Source organism: Pseudomyrmex gracilis, unplaced genomic scaffold (assembly GCF_002006095.1).
Source record: "Pseudomyrmex gracilis isolate BER0280 unplaced genomic scaffold, ASM200609v1 scaffold_324, whole genome shotgun sequence".
Classification (NCBI taxonomy): domain Eukaryota; kingdom Metazoa; phylum Arthropoda; class Insecta; order Hymenoptera; family Formicidae; genus Pseudomyrmex; species Pseudomyrmex gracilis.
Genome location: NW_018020908.1, coordinates 101,931 through 122,442, shown reverse-complemented (window position 1 = coordinate 122,442; position 20,512 = coordinate 101,931). Strand labels below are relative to the sequence as shown.

General features: G+C 41.4%; 2 protein-coding genes across 3 annotated transcripts in view; both read right to left on the bottom strand.

The window, feature by feature from the left end:
* Positions 1 to 20,512, bottom strand: part of LOC109860077 (lachesin-like) — a 107,392-nt gene that overhangs the window by 45,044 nt on the left and 41,836 nt on the right. The window contains exon 1 of one of the 2 annotated variants that reach the window (XM_020438931.1): positions 5,593 to 5,648. The exons of the other annotated variant lie outside the window; for it this stretch is intronic. The gene's annotated coding sequence lies outside the window, so the exon portion shown is untranslated. Of the gene's footprint in view, positions 1 to 5,592; positions 5,649 to 20,512 lie in introns of those variants that run through there. 2 annotated transcript variants of the gene reach the window in all.
* LOC109860075 lies at positions 2,724 to 3,953 on the bottom strand. Its single transcript, XM_020438929.1, has one exon. The coding sequence runs from the start codon at positions 3,951 to 3,953 to the stop codon at positions 2,724 to 2,726; it is 1,230 nt and encodes a 409-aa protein (XP_020294518.1).

Here is a 20,512-nt window from a genome sequence, read left to right as displayed (position 1 = left end):
AGGAGCGCCTGTAGATTTCAGTTCGGCACATAGGCTGAATAAGGTCCACAGCCAGAGCTCTAACGCTTCTCACAGAAGTCCCACGATACAGGAACTTTCCGTAAAGAGTTGAAGGCTTGTTAGTAGATAAAATTTGATGAAGCAGGCAGCACATAAAGTATACTCTCCTGTCACTAACTTTGAGCCATTGGAGTGCATTATAATAAGGAGTAATGTGTTCATCTCTCCTTAAGTTAAAAATAAATCGAATACAGGCGTTCAAGGCTCTGTGTAGTCGCAGGTTGTGCTCAGCAGTAATGTCAGTCATTACACAACAGCAGTAATCGATGTGAGGAAATACAAGGGCGACAATTAAATTCTGCTTAAGCTTCTGTGGCAGTAAATTTTTGCACAATTTTAGCTGATACAACGTCATATAAATTCTTTTGACGACATTTGTCACATGCAGATTCCATGAGAGATTACAGGAGATTGTGACACCCAGATATTTGACAGAAGAGCTAAATTGAACCATGGCATTATTTACAACGATATTCGGCAGTTCATCGTAGTTTATATTGTTGACATACCTAGCCGATCCCATGATTATTGCCTGCGTTTTCTCTGAATTCAGAGCAAGATCATTGCGTAAAGTCCAGGCTATTATTTTAGTGATGTCGGAGTTAACCTTAGCTATTCCATGGGAAAGCTCACGTGGTTCACAATGCAAGTACAGAACAAGGTCATCAGCATAAAAACTGTACTTACAGTGAGATAACAACTTGGCGAAGTCTCCAAGATACAGTACGAATAGCAATGGTCCCAAGACAGATCCCTGAGGTACTCCGGCTCTGATGTCAACAGGTGAGGACCATTCCTGACTAAATGGGTCCTTGACAACTTGTGATCGCCCTTCCAAGTACGATCTAATCCAGAGCAACGCATGATAAGAGAAGTTGTAACTTGTTAGCTTTTGTAGCAGAATCCTGTGCTGCACCCGGTCAAATGCCTTAGAGAAATCAAATAATACTGCAATTGTGACCATTCTTTTATCAGCAGCCCATCTAACGTCATCCAGTATTCTAATAACACTGGTCTCAGCTGAATGACCTTTCTTGTATGCAAACTGAAATTGATCCCATAGATCACTCTCGTCAAGATAATCCCGGACTTGATCACAGACAATTCTCTCTAGGGCCTTCGAGAGAGTAGGCAGAATAGCAATCGGTCGATAATGCTTTGGCATTGTTGGATCCTTGATCTTAGGAACAGGACATATCACAGACCTCTTCCAACATTCCGGAAAGTACCCGTGAGAGAGTGAAAAATTATATATATGCTCGATGATAGGCATAATGTAGGGCAAGATGAATTTTATTATTTTGACTGATATGCCATCAGAGCCCGTAGCATTTGACTTAATATTCGAGAATACTCGATTAATGTCTTGGGGAGTAACGTACTTCCAATGTAGCCTACGATCGTCAAAAGCATCACTCATCATGTTCACATCCGGAAACTCCATCACCTGGCCGGCACCAGCACCACCAGGGCCTCCAGCCACTTGCGCAAAATAACAATTTAATTCATCTGTAGTATTAGAAAGACGCTTGTTCATACCCGCTTTAGACTTAATCAGGCCAAGTCGTCGCAGTTCAGTCCAAGTAGCACCAGAGCTCTTATTGGAGAAGATCGAGAGGTAGTAATCATTCTTCGCTGTACGTACTACACGTTGTACGTCATTTCTAAGTCGCTTAAAGATATCATATGACTCAACCTTATGATCCCTGCGCCATTTCCTACGAGCTTTGTCTCTTCTTCTCATCGCATTCTTGATATCAAGGCTCAACCACGGCGCCGGAAGATTCTTGAATCTGCCGCGACGGAGAGGAGCATGCTTATTCACACATTGCAGTAAACATTGATTTAAAATATCAACTTTGTCATCAAGTGACACTGAAGAGTCCAAGTCACTCCAATCAATCCTTAGTATATCGCGAATAAATGCAGTTTCATCGAAATTCCTGAAATCCCTAAATGTAGTTTCACGCTCTTGCATACGTTCGGTCAGAATCTTGTATTCTATATATATCAGATCATGCGCCGACAGGAAAGGCACATCATGTTGTCCAAAATCATTGACCTTATCCATGTCATCCACGATACACAAATCCAGTAAAGTGTTAGAGTTCATCAAGTTATGTGTGGCCCGATAAGGCACAAGATATTGGCCAGACGACTCGACAAATGTAGTTAAGTGGGCACTATCATGACTGACTGAAAGCAAATCAGCATTGAAGTCCCCGAATATAACCGAATGTCTATAAGTTGCTTGAAGATCAAGAAATTCAGTCTCAAACTCCTGCAGAAAGCCACAATTTGGTGGTCTGTAAACAACTGCTAAAAGAAGATTGGCAGCCCTAGAGAAGGAGATTTCAGCAATTATGTATTCCGGCTTACAGCAATAAACTCCACTTGACATTCTGAGAATCTTTGCCCCAAGAGAGTTATGCAAATAAAAAGCGACACCTCCTCCGCCCCTGCCAACTCTGTCGCATCTATGCAGCGAATAGCCATTCAAGTTAAAGAGACTGTCAGAAAATTCCGGCTTTAGCCAAGTCTCAGATAAGCAGATAACTTGATACTGAGACTTGAGGAAGAAGACATTAAATTCGTCAAAATGAGCTACCAAAGACTGGCAATTGACGTGACACATACGCAAATAGTTAAAGTTAGTTCTTCGATTATCCATAATTAATGTACGATATTTTGTCAGTTATTTTTCGATTTAATATCGGACATTTCTTCGTATCAAAGGCAGAGTGGCACAGGTCTCCAGACGAAAAGCTCTTGTTACGCATACAATTTCCACACTTTAGCATGTCTTTCCTTCCACAGTCTTTTGTTAGATGCTCATTGCTGCAGAGTCCACATGTCGGCTTTGATTTGCAAAATTTAGCTAAGTGGCCAAAAGTCATACAATTGTAGCATTGCAGGACCCTAACGTAATCAGTAAATTTACAAGCGGAGTATCTCAGGTAGATACGACCTCGTTTTAGCAAAATATTCCTGATAAGAGGAGACACTTCAAGGACACAGCTCGTAGTACGATTATCAGGCTTCGCCGGATACGTATAGACAACTTTTATATCAATCTTGTTAATATCCGCTAAATTTTGCGCAATAATTTCTTCAACAATCTCCTCCGCAGTCATTTCTACAGGAACATTATACATAATTAGTCTTGGATTCAACTTCACATTTTCGATAACTTTCAGACCAGCTTTCACAAGTCCTGGATGCATTTTGATCAAGTCAATATCAGGAGAGACCGCATCAATTTTGATTCCATTATTACGAGCAAAGGTAACTTTGTTGATCTTCAGAGCACAATCCGATGGCTTCAGGGCCTTACATAACGCCTCTCTCGTGGCTTTTGAAGAATCATAATTTGAATTTCCTTCCTTGGGTACAATCAAAAAAGAGGTTGAAGTAGAAGGAGGAGCATCCAACATAAGACCTCCAGAGACACAAATTTTATTCTTCCTATTACCGGCAACTGATGCGTAAGACAGAGGCTGAGAATTACACGCAAGCTCCTTATTCGAAAAGGAAGTCATCTGAGAATCAGTGTTATTCCCAATCAAAGTATCCTTGACAGCCTTTTTTATGTCATCTAACGTGAGTAGGTCAACAGATTTGTCCTCCAGAATATTAATTAAAACCGAGGAAACTTCAACAAACGCTTCCTTGCATGCTCTGAATGCAGACTCAATGGCGGATTTTTTGTCAGCATGCTCTTTACTGGATAGCAGAACTTTCGCCACTAAATCGCTGTGCCTGTCAACAGAGGCTCTAAGGGCATTTATCTTAGAAACATTAATACGAGTATTAGTCGCAATACTTGATCCGCTAGCCACTCTCGGAAGCCTGCGCGTCCCAACAGGAGTACCCCAGCTCTCGGCACCCTCCATGGTCGGCAAGGCAGAATTCTTCTCTGACATCCGAGATTCCGAGAAACCGTCAAGCCGTTCCAAGAAAACCACCAATCAGTGAGTCACACGCCGGGATTACGCACCTGCGCGTACGGCCCACAGGCCCGAATCGGGCCGTGAATAACGGCGACGAAAACAACAGCAANCCGNAGATGAAGAATCCGATTAGAATAGAATTAAGGCCAAATAGCGTACCTCAAATAATAAATATAGCTGAGCAGCAGACCCAGAGAGCACAGGCAGCTTTTCAACTAAAAAAGAGTCGCCCCAAAGGGCAAGTACTGGCAGTAAACGATCCAAATGTGAAGAGCGAAAAAATATACGTCAGCACGTGTACTCACCACACAAGAGAGAGGGGGAGAGAGAGAGAGAGAGAGAGAGGGAGGGAGAGAGAGAGAGAGAGATCCTCTTTCAGTTCTCAGTTCGGATAGATACGCTTCATTGGCTAATCGCAATCGGATGCGCGATCTGCATGCGAGGTCGTATCGGAAATCGCTGGAACAAGAATGAATCTCGCGTGACAGAGAGAGGAGAATATCAGTTTTTTAATTTCGCACGCGCGAAATGAAACGCATCATTGAGGAACGAGGCGATAGAAAAGAAGAAAGATTAGTATAATTTATTAGACATTTATTATATACTCGATTTTTTGCGACGTATCAAATTTATCTCACAATTTTTCTAAATTAACCCATTTGCATCATAAGCGCATATATGTGCGCATTTTGCCTGGCCACTATCACCAGAGCGCATATATGCGCGCATTTTACTTAGGCATTTATCACCAAAGCGCATATTATTGTCCAGCGGTGTGGGGCCCCTCACGCACTTTTTTTTTTCTATAATTAGATTCCATTCCGTTTATTTTTGTGAATCTATAATGAAGTAAAAATTCTTTATTTATGCAATATTGATTTTATTTTTCATATTTTGTAACATTTTCATTAAAATTTAAATACAGTAAAAAAAAATTTTGGTGATAAGAACGAATTTTTGACTTTTCTTTGTGATGCAAATGGGTTAAAAAACAAAACTACGAAAAAAAAGAAAAAAAGAGGAAAAAAATTTTTAATCATCCGCCGCTTGACAGGAGTTGTTTAGCATCCGACGTCGTCTTGCGCTCTATCAGAAGACGATACACGTAGAGACGGTATCTTCCAAACGGCATCGCTTTTAATCGTTAAAGCCGCTCTAGTAGCTTTGGCGCGGAAATGAGACGAAGACAGAAGGAGGATAAGGGGAAAAGGAAGAGGGGATAGAGAGAGAGAGAGTTAGAAGTCTCATCTCTCGCGGAACGTTTATAGACAAGAAACGCGCGCGATCGGACGATTACTCTCTCGGCGTGAGACACCCCTGCGGCGGTAATAACTGTCTCTCGCGCTAAATGAAGAGACGGTTAATCTAATCCGCGCAGTACCGACAGGCCCCCCCGGGATTTATTCGTTCGTAACGACGTAAACCGTACAAATTGGCGAGCGGCACACGCGGTCCTAATTGCTTTCCGCGCTTCTCTCAACGAGAGAAAGCAAGCAAGAGAGAAAGAGAGAGAGAGAGAGAGAGATACAAGTGTGATAAATCCTTAAACATTAATTCAATTGTTTAGCATGCACACGTGCACCTGCGCTCTCTCTCGTCCACGGTGAATTCTTAGCGCCGGCATCCCCGCACAGCACACGCGCCATCCCCGCACCGCATCTTCGAAGCTCAAATCCGCGAAACCGAATATCTGGACTCGGTCTAAGCGCGCCACAACGCGATGCAAACATGTTTCGAATCATTTGGCAAACTCGATCTCACACGATGTCGTTTGCTAGAAATTCATGGGATGCGAAAATTATTTAGATGATCGCAGCAACTCGAACAATTTGAAAATCACAAATAGAAAACAATAAAATACAAAATATAACCAGCCATGTGCCAAATCAACATCATTACAAACTACAAGTGATATGACTTCTGTTTTCGAATTGTTTTGAATGTCACTGATGAAGATCAAAAAATTTGATCGAAACGTTTGATAAATATTAATACACAATCAAGAACATACACTTAAATCCTGTATAAGACTCGTAACTGCCTTTTCTTTGAATTATCAATTTTCGACGAGTTACATCAATATCAATATTAACAAATACAAAAATAGAATATAAATACACGTTTTACAAAATTGTAAAAATTTCATTGTTATCTCCAGCGGGTGGAAGGGAAGAGAGTAGCTTCGAACACAGATTGTCGAGAGAAATTTGATACAAACGCATGAATTGTAATTTATTTTGCCGTCATCGCGTGTCTCGCGATAATTACAAATTGCATCAACAAATCGACCTTAAATTTTTCCGGACGGATTTTGTTAATTTCTTTTTTTTTCTCCGTATCCGCCTCCACCTCGCGCGAAGTGGATACGCTTGCCACCACGACTTCGTCGGACATTAACGTCGCGCATTGAGGCAATAAAAACAGCGTAATTATTTAAAAAGACGTGAACTCTCGCGTCACCACGAGAGAGAGCCTCGTGTTTTCACCTTCCACATGACGTGCCAATTATATTTTTAAAAGCTCCCTCGCCGTGGGTTGTTCGCCCCGTTCAGTGCCACTAACACAAAGCCCGACATACCACACACGGAGGGGGGGGGGCGACATAAAGGTAACCGTACTCTTCAAGTAACGTGGCGTGGTATGGCGAACGTTGTTACGCGGCAAAGTACGCGCACTTTTAGCCGCAATTCCGTGTCATTTGGCCACCGTTAATGAATATGACGGGAGCGGAATAGAAGAGGAGTCTTCTCTCTCTCTCTCTCCCTCTCTCTTTCTCTTTCTCGCACGTTCGCAGGAGAAAACGCGATTGAAAAGGACCCATTTCGCGGGAAAAGCAGAGGAACAGAGCCAACTCTCTCCGGGTAATGCGAGCTCGCTGCACGCGGAAGGCCGGCTAAGCCGCGCTTAGCAACTCGTTTGTGGAAAATTTGAAGTACGCTGGGAATCTCGAGAGAGAGAGAGAGAAAGGTAGGGATGGAATTTCTACCGTGTGGCCCAAAGTACATTATGCAGCGGAATCGAAACTCTTTCGTGGAGGTTAATTTCTCTCGGAGCTATATATACTGTATGTATCTTTCCGTCCGCGGGGAAGAGACTCGCGGGGGATGAAAACCCGCTTCGGATACGCGGCGGGACGCGTAAGCTAATTCAATAGGTGCGGAACAAACGCACAGAACGGACGGACGGACGGACGGACGAACGAACGAACGAACCTGTTCGGGTTAATTCATCAAGCGAGAAACTCGCTACACGAACGTGTGTTTTTTTTTTCCCCGTAATTTAAATGTTGAATTTAAATGATTATGGCTCTCTCTCTCTCTCTCTACTCTGTCTAATTTGAGAGCGATCTATTATTTTTGCATTACGCGATAAATTGTACATTCGTTCGCGTTAGATTAAAATAACTCTCGAAGATATTTCGAGATGTGACAAGCGGCTTTTGATTTTTTCTTTCTCGATTTTTGTTCTCTCACACACACAATACACCACGCCGATACCACACGTACGTTTTTTGATCAAAAAATTCAGATTTGCAAAACAAAAAAAGAGCGCGTATAATGACTCCCCATTAAATCTGATAAATCGAGGCAAGAAGTCAAATCCACACTATACTATCGTTCGTTAGAGACCGTTGAAAATGCAACTCGATATGGCTCGATGCAGGTTTTTTTTTTTTCCGTCGACAGATCGAGCCGCGACATAAAACGGCGTACATTCAATTCGAAATAACAATGGAGGGGGATCTGTCGCGGACACTTTGGCGTCGATTAAACGGCTCCAATTTGGTAGGTAAAACCACCGAATTTGATTTCGCGCGCGTTTCTATGCGCCGAAATCCCTCACTGTCAGCCCGGTGCTTGGCGTCCACCGCGGGGAAAATATAACGCGCGGTCCGCCAGTTTTCCAGAGAGAGAGAGAGAGAGAGATAGAGAGAGAGAAAGCGTGTACGCGAAATAATCGTATGAAAATAATGGACGTGTCGTGGCGCGAGCGAAATTGGGACGCGGCCAACGAAGGCGAAAAGTTTTTCGTTAAAAATTTTTTTCACGTAACAGAACGAAAATCGATTCTCCGTTGATTGTGTGTATACGTTGCTGCGATAATAAAATTAAAGTTCACTTTTGTGCGGTTTACAGGTGTAATTGCGCCGCTTTTACGGGTCGCGAATGCAAACTAAAGACCGGCACAACGGGCCGGCGTCCCGGGCCGGGAATTCTCGGAATTTCTTAGAGAGTCCGAGAGACGTAATTCGTTGGTTGTCGCGGTCGGTGAGCACACGAACACGGTGTATAGTTCGACGGCGCAATCTGAGAAAATAAGCGGCGATCTATCGGACGGAAAATTGCACTCCCCCGGATTGAAGCGAAGGAACGAAGGGCGAAGGCGAAAGGAGATCTCGAGGGTAAAAAGACTTACCCCTTTCGTAGAGTCGCGCGCGAAAGTGCTTAACAATCAAAAGATGGATGTATGCTCTTTCTATACATGAAATAAAAAAAAAAACGTGTGTAAGTTTCGCGAGGTGTGAAATTAAAAGGTTACACCTGTAATTGTTCTCCCGGCAGCTATCGTTTCGATATCGAATTTCGAAAACGCTATTTGTATATCCGCTATATGTGCGAACGATTGAACATGAAACAACATTTGATGAAATCTCTTTTATTGAATTAAAAAACGGCGTGTCGGTAAAAATTTTTGGAAAACTGCAATTTACAACAACGTCGGTAAATATTGACGCGATCATATGTCAAACATTTTAATAATTCCGCGGAATTTTCCTCATTGCAAAAAATTGACGGAATTGTAAACAAGTCAGAGCGTAGCGCGCGCGTCCTTGTCAAGCGGCTCAAATGACAGTTGTCGTTCCGAATAAATCTTTCCGCGCGCGCGCGTTCGATGCGCGCGGAGAATTTACTCCCTCCGTCTCTCTTATTTACTCTCGTCTCGACATCGCGTTTCTCTACTACTTCCGAATACACACAACTGAAACGCATCTCGTCGAATGTCTTTTGCATCCGCGCGCGGGCCTTTTACGCGCGAAATAGAACGATCGTCGTCCCCGTATTCGCCGTATCCCGACCTCTCTCTCTCTCTCTCTCCTCGTCATTGCATGTTTGTAACGAAATATATTTTGCGCGAAATGAAACGTCCGACACTTGAATTGTCGCAATTAAAAACCGGTTGATTTTCCCGCACAACGGGAAAAACTGCGTCAACAAGCGCGCGCGGATAATATTTTCGCAACATATTTTGATAAATTTTTATCTCATTTTTAGTGATTTTTATACGAGAGAGCTTTGCGCGTAATACGCGCAGAAAAAAATTTCTCTTCGGAAACAGTTTATCATTGTATTTTTTTTCCGGTTCAACCAAAATCGTGAAAGTTAATTCGCGAGGTTTTTATTTATTTTTCGACAAATTGATTGCTTCGTTGGATCGTTCGATCAGTTTCATAGAATCGGAGGAAGGAACGATACGGTGTTTTTTTTTTTTTTTTTTTTTGTTTTACTCAACCAGCACGTGCACGCTCTGTATATAGGTGTGTTTTCCCCCGCAACTTTCTCCTCCTTCTTCTGCTTCTACTGCTCCGATGTTCGTACCTGCTCTTGACAGGTGGATCGCAGTTATTCAGCCGGGCGATACAGCAACTGGTTACTCTCTCTCTCGTACACGTGCCCGCCTTCAATTCTCTTCCGCCTTCACCCTCGTAACTTGCGAATCACGATCTCGATTTTATATGATCGCAAAAAAATCAAAACCAAATCGATAACACATTTTTGCTCTATTAAATAGACGTCGTAAATTGTGTCGGCGCAATTGCGAAGAAAAGAAAATGTCGCTCTAATAAAATTCAAAGTTTCGGATTTTAAATAATATTGAAATGTTGACGTCAGCAGCAACAAAAAAAGCGATTGAAAATTGAAAAAAGGGATTCAAAAGTGGAAGTATTTAATTATTTATTTAACCATCTCTCGTGTGTTTTGCTGTGTACGCGTACGCGTTTCGACGGTCGACGAGAGAAGTGAACTTTTGCTCACACACGTGACACGAACACGCATTCGTTTTTCCCCGAGAGCCTAATCCAAAAATGTTTCCCTCTCAGACCTGGGGGTTTCGCGATTCGTTTAACTGGCTCGACTGCGCACGACCCGTCGATTCCGGCTTGTTACAACAGCCAGCGGTTCCTTCATGGAGAAATAAGCTGCACGCGATTCCCCGCGGTTTCTTTCGATCGCAGGCACTCGAAATGCCGATACTAGTTTAGTGCGCATTACCCGCACCGGTTAAACTCGTATTGCGCGTCGTACGTGTATATGGCATAAAACGATCCTCCTCCTCCTCCTCCTCGGCCCTTCCCCCCCCCCCCGGGTTTTGTACCTTCTGGTATTTTCCACGTTCGGAATTTCCGCAGCCGAAATGTTTGCCTCGCAAAAAACTTTCGTACTATGCAAGTTGCGTTACCCGTTACGCGCGTTTGCATAGAATATTTCTTTAAAACGAATTGGGCCAATTACAGAATTCCACGCGAACTGTTTTATCGAGAACGTAAGGTATTTCTGAAACTAAAACGGCTTTTGTTTTTTTGTGTTTTTTTTTTGTTTTTTTGTTTTTTTTTTTATCGATACTTCGCAACGACTTATGTACACGGTACAAATAGATGCGTGTGCGTCTCGGTTGACGGAACCCAGTTATGTTTTCCATTTAAAATGATGTCGTTCGAAATTGCTCTTCCGTTTCAATAGCCAATTTACAGCGCTATAAAAAATTACTCTCTTCTTGCCGCGAACCAACTTCTCTCTCTCTCTCTCTCTCTCCCGGCCATTAACCTTTTTCGTCTCAACGATTTCGATTCACATAAATTATGCCGAGACGAAAGTTACAAACAGCCATAATATTTTTTCAAAGCTAATCTTTTCTCGAGCGTTTTTTTTTTTTTTTTTTTTTTTTTCGTTAATTTGCGAATGTGATAAAAAGTACAACGCAATAAAAAGAAGTGGATGTACAATGCAACGTATATACCGCTGCTGAAAAATCTATTGATTGCAGCAACGTGCTTGGGAATTGCGACAAACACACGCGCGCAGTCTCTCTCTTTGTATATCTTCTATGCTTTCGCCAAAACAACTTTGACAGTCTTTGTTTTTACTCATGTTGCCAAATCACACAAGGTATCACGAATTTTCTACACGTTTCACATTTACAGGAACCCGTCGATCTCGTTTTCGACGACGCGCGTTTACGTCGCGTGTAATTCAACATCGCGAAAAATTCAAGGAACGCGCGTCCGCGATCGATCAATTGGCCCGCGATTGAAATCGGACGTAGCGCTGTCGGCAAGTTTCTCTCCGCGCGCGTAAAGAGACACGTTTTCGCTCCAGCCACTCGGAAACACTTCGACGACGGAGCAGCGAGTGTTTACTCCCGTCGAGCAGCGCGTTTCGGAGGAGGGTTGCATACGCCGAGCGCATGCTGTGATTCCTTTGAGCATTCCACGTTGGATGCGCGAACGTGCGTTCTGCCGGCACGCCCTCACATACATTCGCGCGCGCGCGCACACACACACACACACACACACACACACATACATCACCTCCATCTTGTGTGTCTTCTCGCTACTCTCTGCCATTATATAAACTAGTATAAAGTCCGACTGTATACTCGTGGTTTATATAATACACCATTGAGGACGCAGCGCACGTATGCAATTCCTCCATAATTCCTTGGTTTGCCTCATCCTCGCGCCTCCAACCGGTGGGGAAGACAGCGGTAAGAAGAAGGATGTGAGGGTGAGTCGGAGGAGTCGATAATACGATTCCTCGTATGTCCTCGACATGAACACGCGCTGCATTTGCCCCGACCTTCTCTCGCACGCTCTCTCTCTCTCTCTCTTCCTCATCCTCGGAAAATCTAATCAACCCTCTCCTCCTCCTTTTCCTCCTCTTCTCTCTTCCTCTCTCTCTCTCTCTCTCTCTTTCTGCCAAGGTTCTTCTTTGCTTTCTGCGATTCCCGTCTTCGCTCTATCGCCACTTTGCGTCGTATCTCTTCGACGCGTTCTATCACGTGGCAACGTACGGAGAATATGCATCAAAATTTTTTGCATGCAAAATATGAAATTTCCTCAAGAGTCGTAAAGGAAGTTCGAGCTGCTTGGAAATTCAAGCAAGAGGTACATCTGTAAACCTTTTGCAATGGCCCCTGTAATATGCAAACAGGAAAACCGATCAAATCTTCTCTCTCTTTTTCTAACGTTAAAAAACACGATATATAAAAATTATGTTCATATTCTTTATTGGCACCTAAATAGAAAAAAAAAATTTGCAACGCGTTATTTAAGACTTGATAACTTGGAACTCTCTCTATCTCTCTCTCTCTCTCGACGTATAACGGAGGGTTAATTTCCCGCTGCAATTACCGGAGAGACCTTACAGGGTGAATCGAAGCAAATTTATGCGAGCAACGAGAGCGACATTGTTTCTCTCTCTTTTTTTCACTCTCGCATCGCTCCCCTTCATTCTTTCTCTTTCTCTCTCTCTCTCTCCCCTTTTCTCTCTCTTGTCCGATCCTTTTTGCCCCATTTTAATTCCCGTTTGCCGCACGCCGGCGCGTACCGCGAATATCGGCGATTAAAGTGGTCTTAAAAGGCCGATGGACCGTACGTCGTGCTATATGAAATATCCCCTCGGTCGGCGAGAGGGTCCATTTCGACGGCCGGCAGAAACGATGAGGACAACGACGACGACGACGACAACGACGACGACGACGACGACGACGACGACGGCGTCTTGATAGTGGAAACGTGTTCCGGCACCACGTCGTGCATACAGAACGTGTCGCCACGGTTACTTTCCTCCCGCGTCGAACATTTTCACCCTCTGGCTCCGTAAAAGCTTGCGACGAGGACACGTCGTTGTGTAAATCAAAGCCGACCGCTCGCACCATAAACCATCGTTCACGTCGCGAATCGCGGATACTTAGCAGGCTTCGCGGTAAAGAAAACGATTCACGATATACGTAGAAACCATGTTCAAAGAGAGGAGTTTTATGTAACATCGCGGCACACAAGTTATCAGGTTTCGAGGACATTGTATCAAAATGTATCTTGAAATTGAGAGAAAAGATAGATAGATCGCTTTATTTATATAGCTCTGGGACAGCCCCCTCAAGCGCATCAACTTATAAAAAAATAAAAATTAAAGAGATAACAAAGAATAAAAATAATTGAGATAAAAAGGATAAAAAAAAAAAAAAAAAATTGAAGAGATAACAAAGAATAAAAATAATTAAACAAAAAATGCATATAAGATGAGTATTAAAATACATTAATAAGAAAATAAAATGAAAAAATAAAAAGAAAAATAAAGAAAAAAAAGAAAAATGTAGCAAAACATAACAATAATAAATGAAATAGACAAAAGAGAAAAATGAAGAAAATAGAAATAAATGACGGAAAAATTCTATACAAAGATAATTACGAATTGTTTAGCAGAAGATAAGCACACAATTGCCTTTCAAAGTTATTGTAGGACTCCTCGCAGATATTCACTGGTATCGCATTCCAAATATCTACGCAGACACATAAAGAGAAAGAGAGAGAGAGAGAGAGAGAGAACTCGCTTCGTGTCTTGTTTATAAATCAGTTTAGAAACTGAATATCGCAAACTGCGAAGATTAACAGCAGAAGTAAAAGGAGAAATACAGTTTGTTTCTCTGTGTTACTTACATAACTCTTATTTGCATTCCGCAAATTTGTGATGTCAATTTAAAATTAGACGATCTGTGTGAAGATGTAAGACCACGATGGAAAATTGAAATTAAAATATTGATTAACACGTACAAATCGAACTCTGATGTGTGTTCGAACAATTTGAAGCGGGAAACAGTTAAGTTATCTTCAATTTAACCGGTTTGAAGGTATCGTAGTTGCTTCTTTTGCATTGCAAATCTCGTCGACGCGATAAAGTCGACGCAAAAGCTGTAACAAAATTATTACGTCGTTAATCCGTCGTTGCGAGCATCTGGAGAAGATTTCACGCGTCGCAGGCGTACAGGCCCGTCGTCGACCCTTTTAGAGCCACTCTAAACGCCAATACGTGAGCCATGTATACGTAAACAGAAATTAAAATAGGGAGCGAAGAAAGGTCGGCGTCCGAGAGAGAAGCGAACGACGGGAGGGTGCACTATTTACACGTTGAGATACCATTCAACCCTTTTCCGGACGACACCTGCTTTAATCGCGTCGTTATGCGCGGCAACGCGCTCTCACCGACGTCATTTCGTTTCATCGAACAAATAAACGTCCCTCCCTCCCTCCCCCCGTCCTCCGTATATCTCCATCAGTATACGGACCATTTATTCTAAAAACGATGTGATTCAATTTCCGAAATAAAGTCGGATTATCTCCGAAAACACTTGAAAATAAATGAAAATAACAGGTTTAAACAGAAATACACACGCACGCGTACATCACACAGAAACATTGTTTTTTTGTTCATAAATTCACATGTGACAATAAACATTCTTGTCAAATAATGTTTTAATTTGGGATTCGATTTACGGCGATACTTCAAGGAGAGAGATTTTAGAATGGGAAATGACAAACGGGAAAAAACTGTGTGGGCGCGCACACCGCCCGAGTTCATACGTTTTACATTACAGATTGCGTTAACACACCGCAAAAAAATATGCGCTATAAAGTTTATTCCCTAATGAGTGTTTTTAGCGCAAAAAAAAAAAAAAAAAAAAAAAAAACAAAGATTACGCGGAGCGCAAGCAAATGCCGCTCGCGCGCGCTATCGCTTTCACAGGATTGTAAATTCTGCCACCGCCAAAAATAAAAGAATAAAAACAAACAAGACACAAAAACGCAACGCGTCGATCCGCCAAAATTTACGACCCGCGTCGCGAAAAATGTCGCTCTGTAAAAAAGACGACGGCGCGTTAATTTTCCCCCATCGAATTTTTCACAGTTCGATCATCGACTGTATATTTCGATACTGCGTGTTGTCAAACCTCGAAAACTCGTACTTCTTTTCATGACAACAAACGGCAGAATGTGTCGTGAATAGCAATTTAGAATTTGAAGCGTGGATGTGTTCGTAAACTCTCTTCGATTTAAGTAAGTTATTTTAGAAGTGCCGATCGATCTATATCGATCGCTGTGAGATGTATAATTTATACACTGAGAAAAAAATACTATTAACTCAACTAAATGCGTTTAATTGAGTTTCAGTTTGTTATCTGAAATACTTGTGTTTTTAATTCAAGCATATGGTGATAAAGATAACAAATTCGTATAAGTTGAATTAACAATATCGGTAATGAACATATTTAATTCACTAAACCATGAATTGTTTTGTCGAACATAAGTTGTTGATAATTTCAAATAAAAGATACTGTTAAAAAAGATGAAATAAGCAATTCTCATTTACTTTAATTGAATATAATCTGAATTTCTTTGTACTAAGTATTTCATCTAATCAAACTGCTTATTTTTATAAGCAGACAAAATATTGTATTGCACTATTGTATTGTACATTTACAGTTACCTGTATTTAAGCAAATTATAAATTTTGTTAAAACAACTAAATTGTCTTTCGGTATAATCTAATTATTATATCTACACCGAAAAAATTGTATTCTTGTTTTGAGGATATCCCACTTACTTTAAGTATATTTTATACTAAAATAGGCGCCAAGAAGAGTTTCTTATTTTAAGAGGAAAATCCTCTAAAAATAGTAATATTGATAAGAATATATACTGATTAGAATATAAAAAGCCTCTATGGAAAAACATATATATCTCACTATCGAAAAAAAGACTATATTCTTAAATAAAGAATATATTCTTAATTTCAGAAGAATATCATCTAAAATCTTTAAGAAGATTTTTTAAGTATAAAATCTTCTACTTACGAGAATATCATTTTTTCGGTGTATTGAAACATGATATCTTCTTACATTAATCAATATTTCATTGACAGCCCGTGACCGTTGCATATAGTTGAATCAAATACTATTTTGTTACTTCAACAACTTTTTTTTTCTCAGTGTAAATACACATTAAATTTATGTTATGAGAACATTTAAATCTTCTCGAAAAGAACTCAGAACTTCTCGGACCGAATACGAATAATCAAAGACCGTCGGGAAATTTTCTCGTCGAGACGTATGTTCGATTAAATTTCTCCGTCGAGACGACGATATAAACTTCAAGATTATTTCTTTTAAACGTTCGCGTGCAAAACCATTCCAAAAACTATCTTCAAGCGGGAATAACGCAGACGAACATTCTTACCCCGAGCACGCGGTGATGCGCGATTCTGCACCCAGCGCCGTTAATTATTTTCCGCGGGCTGTTGTGTACCGCATAAAATGACGGCCAAACTTCGCGATGCTCGTCTCGGCGGAAGACCACGTGCCGTGACACGGACGGTAAACTCGATATCCTTCGTCTTCCTCCGGAGGAAGCCACTGCGACTGGCAGCAACAACAAGCGACTACGTGTCATCGTTAGGACGCGAGCGCACTGTAGCTGCAGCAGCCTTCTCTCGAATCTTTAATCCGTTGCTTTCGCGGAATCATTAATAAGATGCTTGAAGGATGCAAATTACAATCTCACAATCAAGTGTTTGAAATTAAACGACGCCGAGCGCGTACAAGCTTTTTGTCACATATATCGATTTGCGATAACAAAGAAAATCTATGATTAAGGTCGATATCGAGCATTAAAAACAGATGTAAAAAATATATATTAAAAATTCATTAACAAAAGTAGATACACAGTATATATGTTTGGTGCGAAACGTTTCGACATGCACGGATGTCATCTTCAGTCGCTTAGTACAAAAAATAATAAAAAAATGGTTGTCTTGAAAAAAAATATATATTAAAAATTCATTGTTAATGAATTTTTAATATATATTTTTTACATCTGTTTTTAATGCTCGATATTGACCTTAATTATAGATTTTCTTTGTTTTTACAACACGAGCGAATTATATTTTATCGATTTGTGATGTTTCGCGCAAACACCTCTTTTATTTTTCGTTCTTGATTATTTAGATCTATTAAATTCGAAGTGCGTTTGGAAATTATTATATTTATAACGACATGATTTGTAAAAATATATTATAGATAGTAATGAATTGTTAACACCATTATTCTCACGTACAGATTTTCTCTGAATAATTGTATTGATGGGTGTGCAATTACAAAACAACACACACACACACACATATACACATTGAGTTTTACATTCATTAGTTAAAATTATCAAAAATAAAAGAGAATGTGCGTGTCAAAATGTGTTCTCTTACAATTATTTTTTTTTCAAATGCGAGTTATATTTTTTAAACAAAGAATTGATCACACACAGAAAACTTTCTATCGATGGAAATTACAGGATCGGTGAGCAATCTTGATGAATTCTCAAATTCACCTCAGGCAATCTCATTCCGGGTGAATCTTCAGATTTTCCGATTCACATTTCGAGTCGTGAATAGGTTTCTAAAATTTCATCATCAACTCTCTCTCTCTCTCTCTCTCTCTTTCTCTCCACGCACACATGATCTTCCGCGAAGCGAATATATACGGCGGGCAATCGGGAAAATGGAGTGTCTACCGAAAAAGAGAGGGGAAGGGAAGAAATACATCCCCAACCCTATCGTCCTGCCATACGCACGCCGCGGCCTCGTCTCGGCGTATCATGCCGCTCGGCTGCTCCCGCGAATTGATTCCTCTACTCCTCGGAAGTGGAGAGGAACAGCGCACGAATCCGTCTCCCGCGACGAGAGAGAGAGAGAGAGAGAGAGAGAGAGAGAGAGGCCGGCACGTGACGCAAAAATCCTCCGAACGTGACGCCCGCGCGCCATCCTGTATTCCAGTCAGGAACAGATAAGAAGTCCCTTCCCGAGAGCCGGCGCGGTAATAATTATGCAAGGAATATCACGGTGCGCGCGCGCGCGCCGCGCGCTACTCGCATAGCAAGTGGACCACGTTTTCCCGCTAGAGCTCGAGTGACCCGCAAGTTTTTCCCGGGGATGATTTATCGGGACGGGAGAGAAGGTGGGTTCTCGCGTGCGCAACCACCTCTCTTCGCAACCTCTCGTCTCTCTATTTTCGCATCTCTACTCGTTAGCCGTCGCGAACCGTCGTCCGACACTCGCGCATCAAAGTGGTTCACGCTCCGCTCTGGAAACTTGCGCTTGCCATCACGAATGAGAGTTTACCTAATTTAATCCGCGATGGGAAGACTAATTAAACAGATTATTGCGCTCTGTATGTGTATAGTCATAATTAGAGTACAAAAACTACTGTGTGAATGAGAAGAAAGAGACGAGAAAACAAAGTGGAGCAAGAAAATATTCTCCCGGAAACATATTATTTCGTCGTGACAAGACGTTTCACGTCCGCGAAGTGTTGACGATGACGACGTTGTCGTCACGAAAGTTGGAAGCTGCGAGAGAGAGAGAGAGAGAGAGAGAGAGAGAGAGTGGGACCGACAACCGATCGTGCTCGGCGGTGTTCATTTTTTTTTTTTTTGCATGCGAAGTCATAAATTCTTACGTCAAACTTCGACCGATAAAGAATTCCTTACGATGTTATCCGCGGAAAATTTCCTTTAACGTGGCGTTGATGCGAGCGCTCGCTTCTTTCGAGGAATTTTAAAGAGCGGAGATTATCGATGAGCTTTTCTTTATGCGAACGGAACTTTCTCGTAACAAATGCAGAGTAGAACAAAACTCGATTGATCTCAAATTGAATTTCGGAGAACAATTATTCGACAGATTGCAATCGCGGTAGAACGAGCACCGCGGTTTTGTATAAGGTTTTTCAATTAACAAAAAAAAAAAAAAATTCCGTTATTATTAACAAAGAGTTGCTCTCCAATTGTTGGCCTACCTGTAATTTTGAACAGAAAGAGCGGGAAAGAGCTCTTTTAATTTTTCGCGAATAAAAATGACAAATGTCGACGGTCTCTCTCTCTCTCTCTCGTGAACACTGCGAATTTTAACTAACACACTCTGTCAAAATTAACGCGTATAATCTCGTTAACGTAGTCGGACGCGCGCGCAGCTGTCCGATATTGAAATTTTAAACAAGCGACGTGAAAATAATAGCGCGTTCTGCAAATCGGAAAATATATGTTATCGTTGACACTAAAGAATGACACGGTAAAAAGACAGCACGACTAAACGATTAGCGCGCGCGCGCGCGCGCAAGCGCAAGCGCTTCTTTGGGCAAACGCCGGGGAAGAAACTTTCGCACACGTTATTTTGTGTGGCACCGGGTTGGCCTCGTCTCAAAGTTATCCAAACATCTATTTCACGGCAAGTTTCAGCGACAGTCGTGCTGAAGTGGCAGAAATTCTCTTCTCCGAGCCTCTATCTATCTATCTATCTCTCTCTCTCCTTCTCTCCTCTCCCGCTTTCCTTCCGAGTAACTTTTATAATAATTTCATCGCGTCTGCATATTCGATGTTCTATCGACAACTCCATATTCCAGCAATGAATTTCTAAGACGCAGATGTATATACACTCGACGCGAGTTGTGTCGCGCTTCGTGCAAAATCGTCGGTAAATATTCCTCCGTATATTTTATATGCATTGTCGTTAGATTTATTTTTGGGAAAAATGTAAAATGCAATATGTGCGCGCGCGCAATATGCGACAAACTGTCGTATCTCAGATACTGCACATGTTCCATTAATCTCGCACGAGATTTCTCACAGTATATATATATCGAATCTCAATGAAATTATTAACAAATTTTTAATCAACTTCGATCTCGAAATCGTCGATTTAATTCCATATTCATCTGCGAAAAATTTCGAAATTCGAAATTGAATTTCAAAAATGTAGATAATCATTTTTCAGATAATCTTAAGTGCTTCGGTTATACGAAAGATTTCATTTAAGGTATAGAAAGAAAGAGAAAAAGAGAGAGAGAGAGAGAGAGAGAGAGAGAGAGGAGAGTGAGTTGCGCAAGATATTTAAAATTGAAATTTAGAAAGTTGGGATAAGTGATGAGCTGCCATCGAATTTTCGCTAAGGAGAAATTGGCTGCATATTCATCAAAGGATTTGTCATTAAAATTTCATGCGGAGATGGAAAGAACATCTCTTCTGATAAATTATTTTAATAAATTACTCTTAACGCAAATATATACATTTTCTCTTTCGCTACACGCGTGTATGTAATATCACACAACGTTGCACCTATCTAAATAACGTGTTAGAAAAAAAAAAATACAATAATAACTTCTCCGTGACGGAGAACAACGTTAAAAAATAAAATATACATGTGATATAAAAAATATCGGACACGCAAAACCATGCGTACCATTTTGCGCAAAAAATCGAGCTGAAATCGTTGCTTTGCGGGAGAGGAGGAAAAAAAATGACGATATCGCCCGGAATTTTTCGCCCGGAGAGTCAAGTTGTAAACGTTTTCAACCGCGAGATAGAGGGTCCACGTTGCTAACGTGTTTCTCTCTCTCTCTCTCTC

Bases quoted from the DNA above. Each gene is read 5' to 3' on its own strand.
- LOC109860075 (XM_020438929.1), bottom strand. From the start codon at position 3,953: ATGGAGGGTGCCGAGAGCTGGGGTACTCCTGTTGGGACGCGCAGGCTT.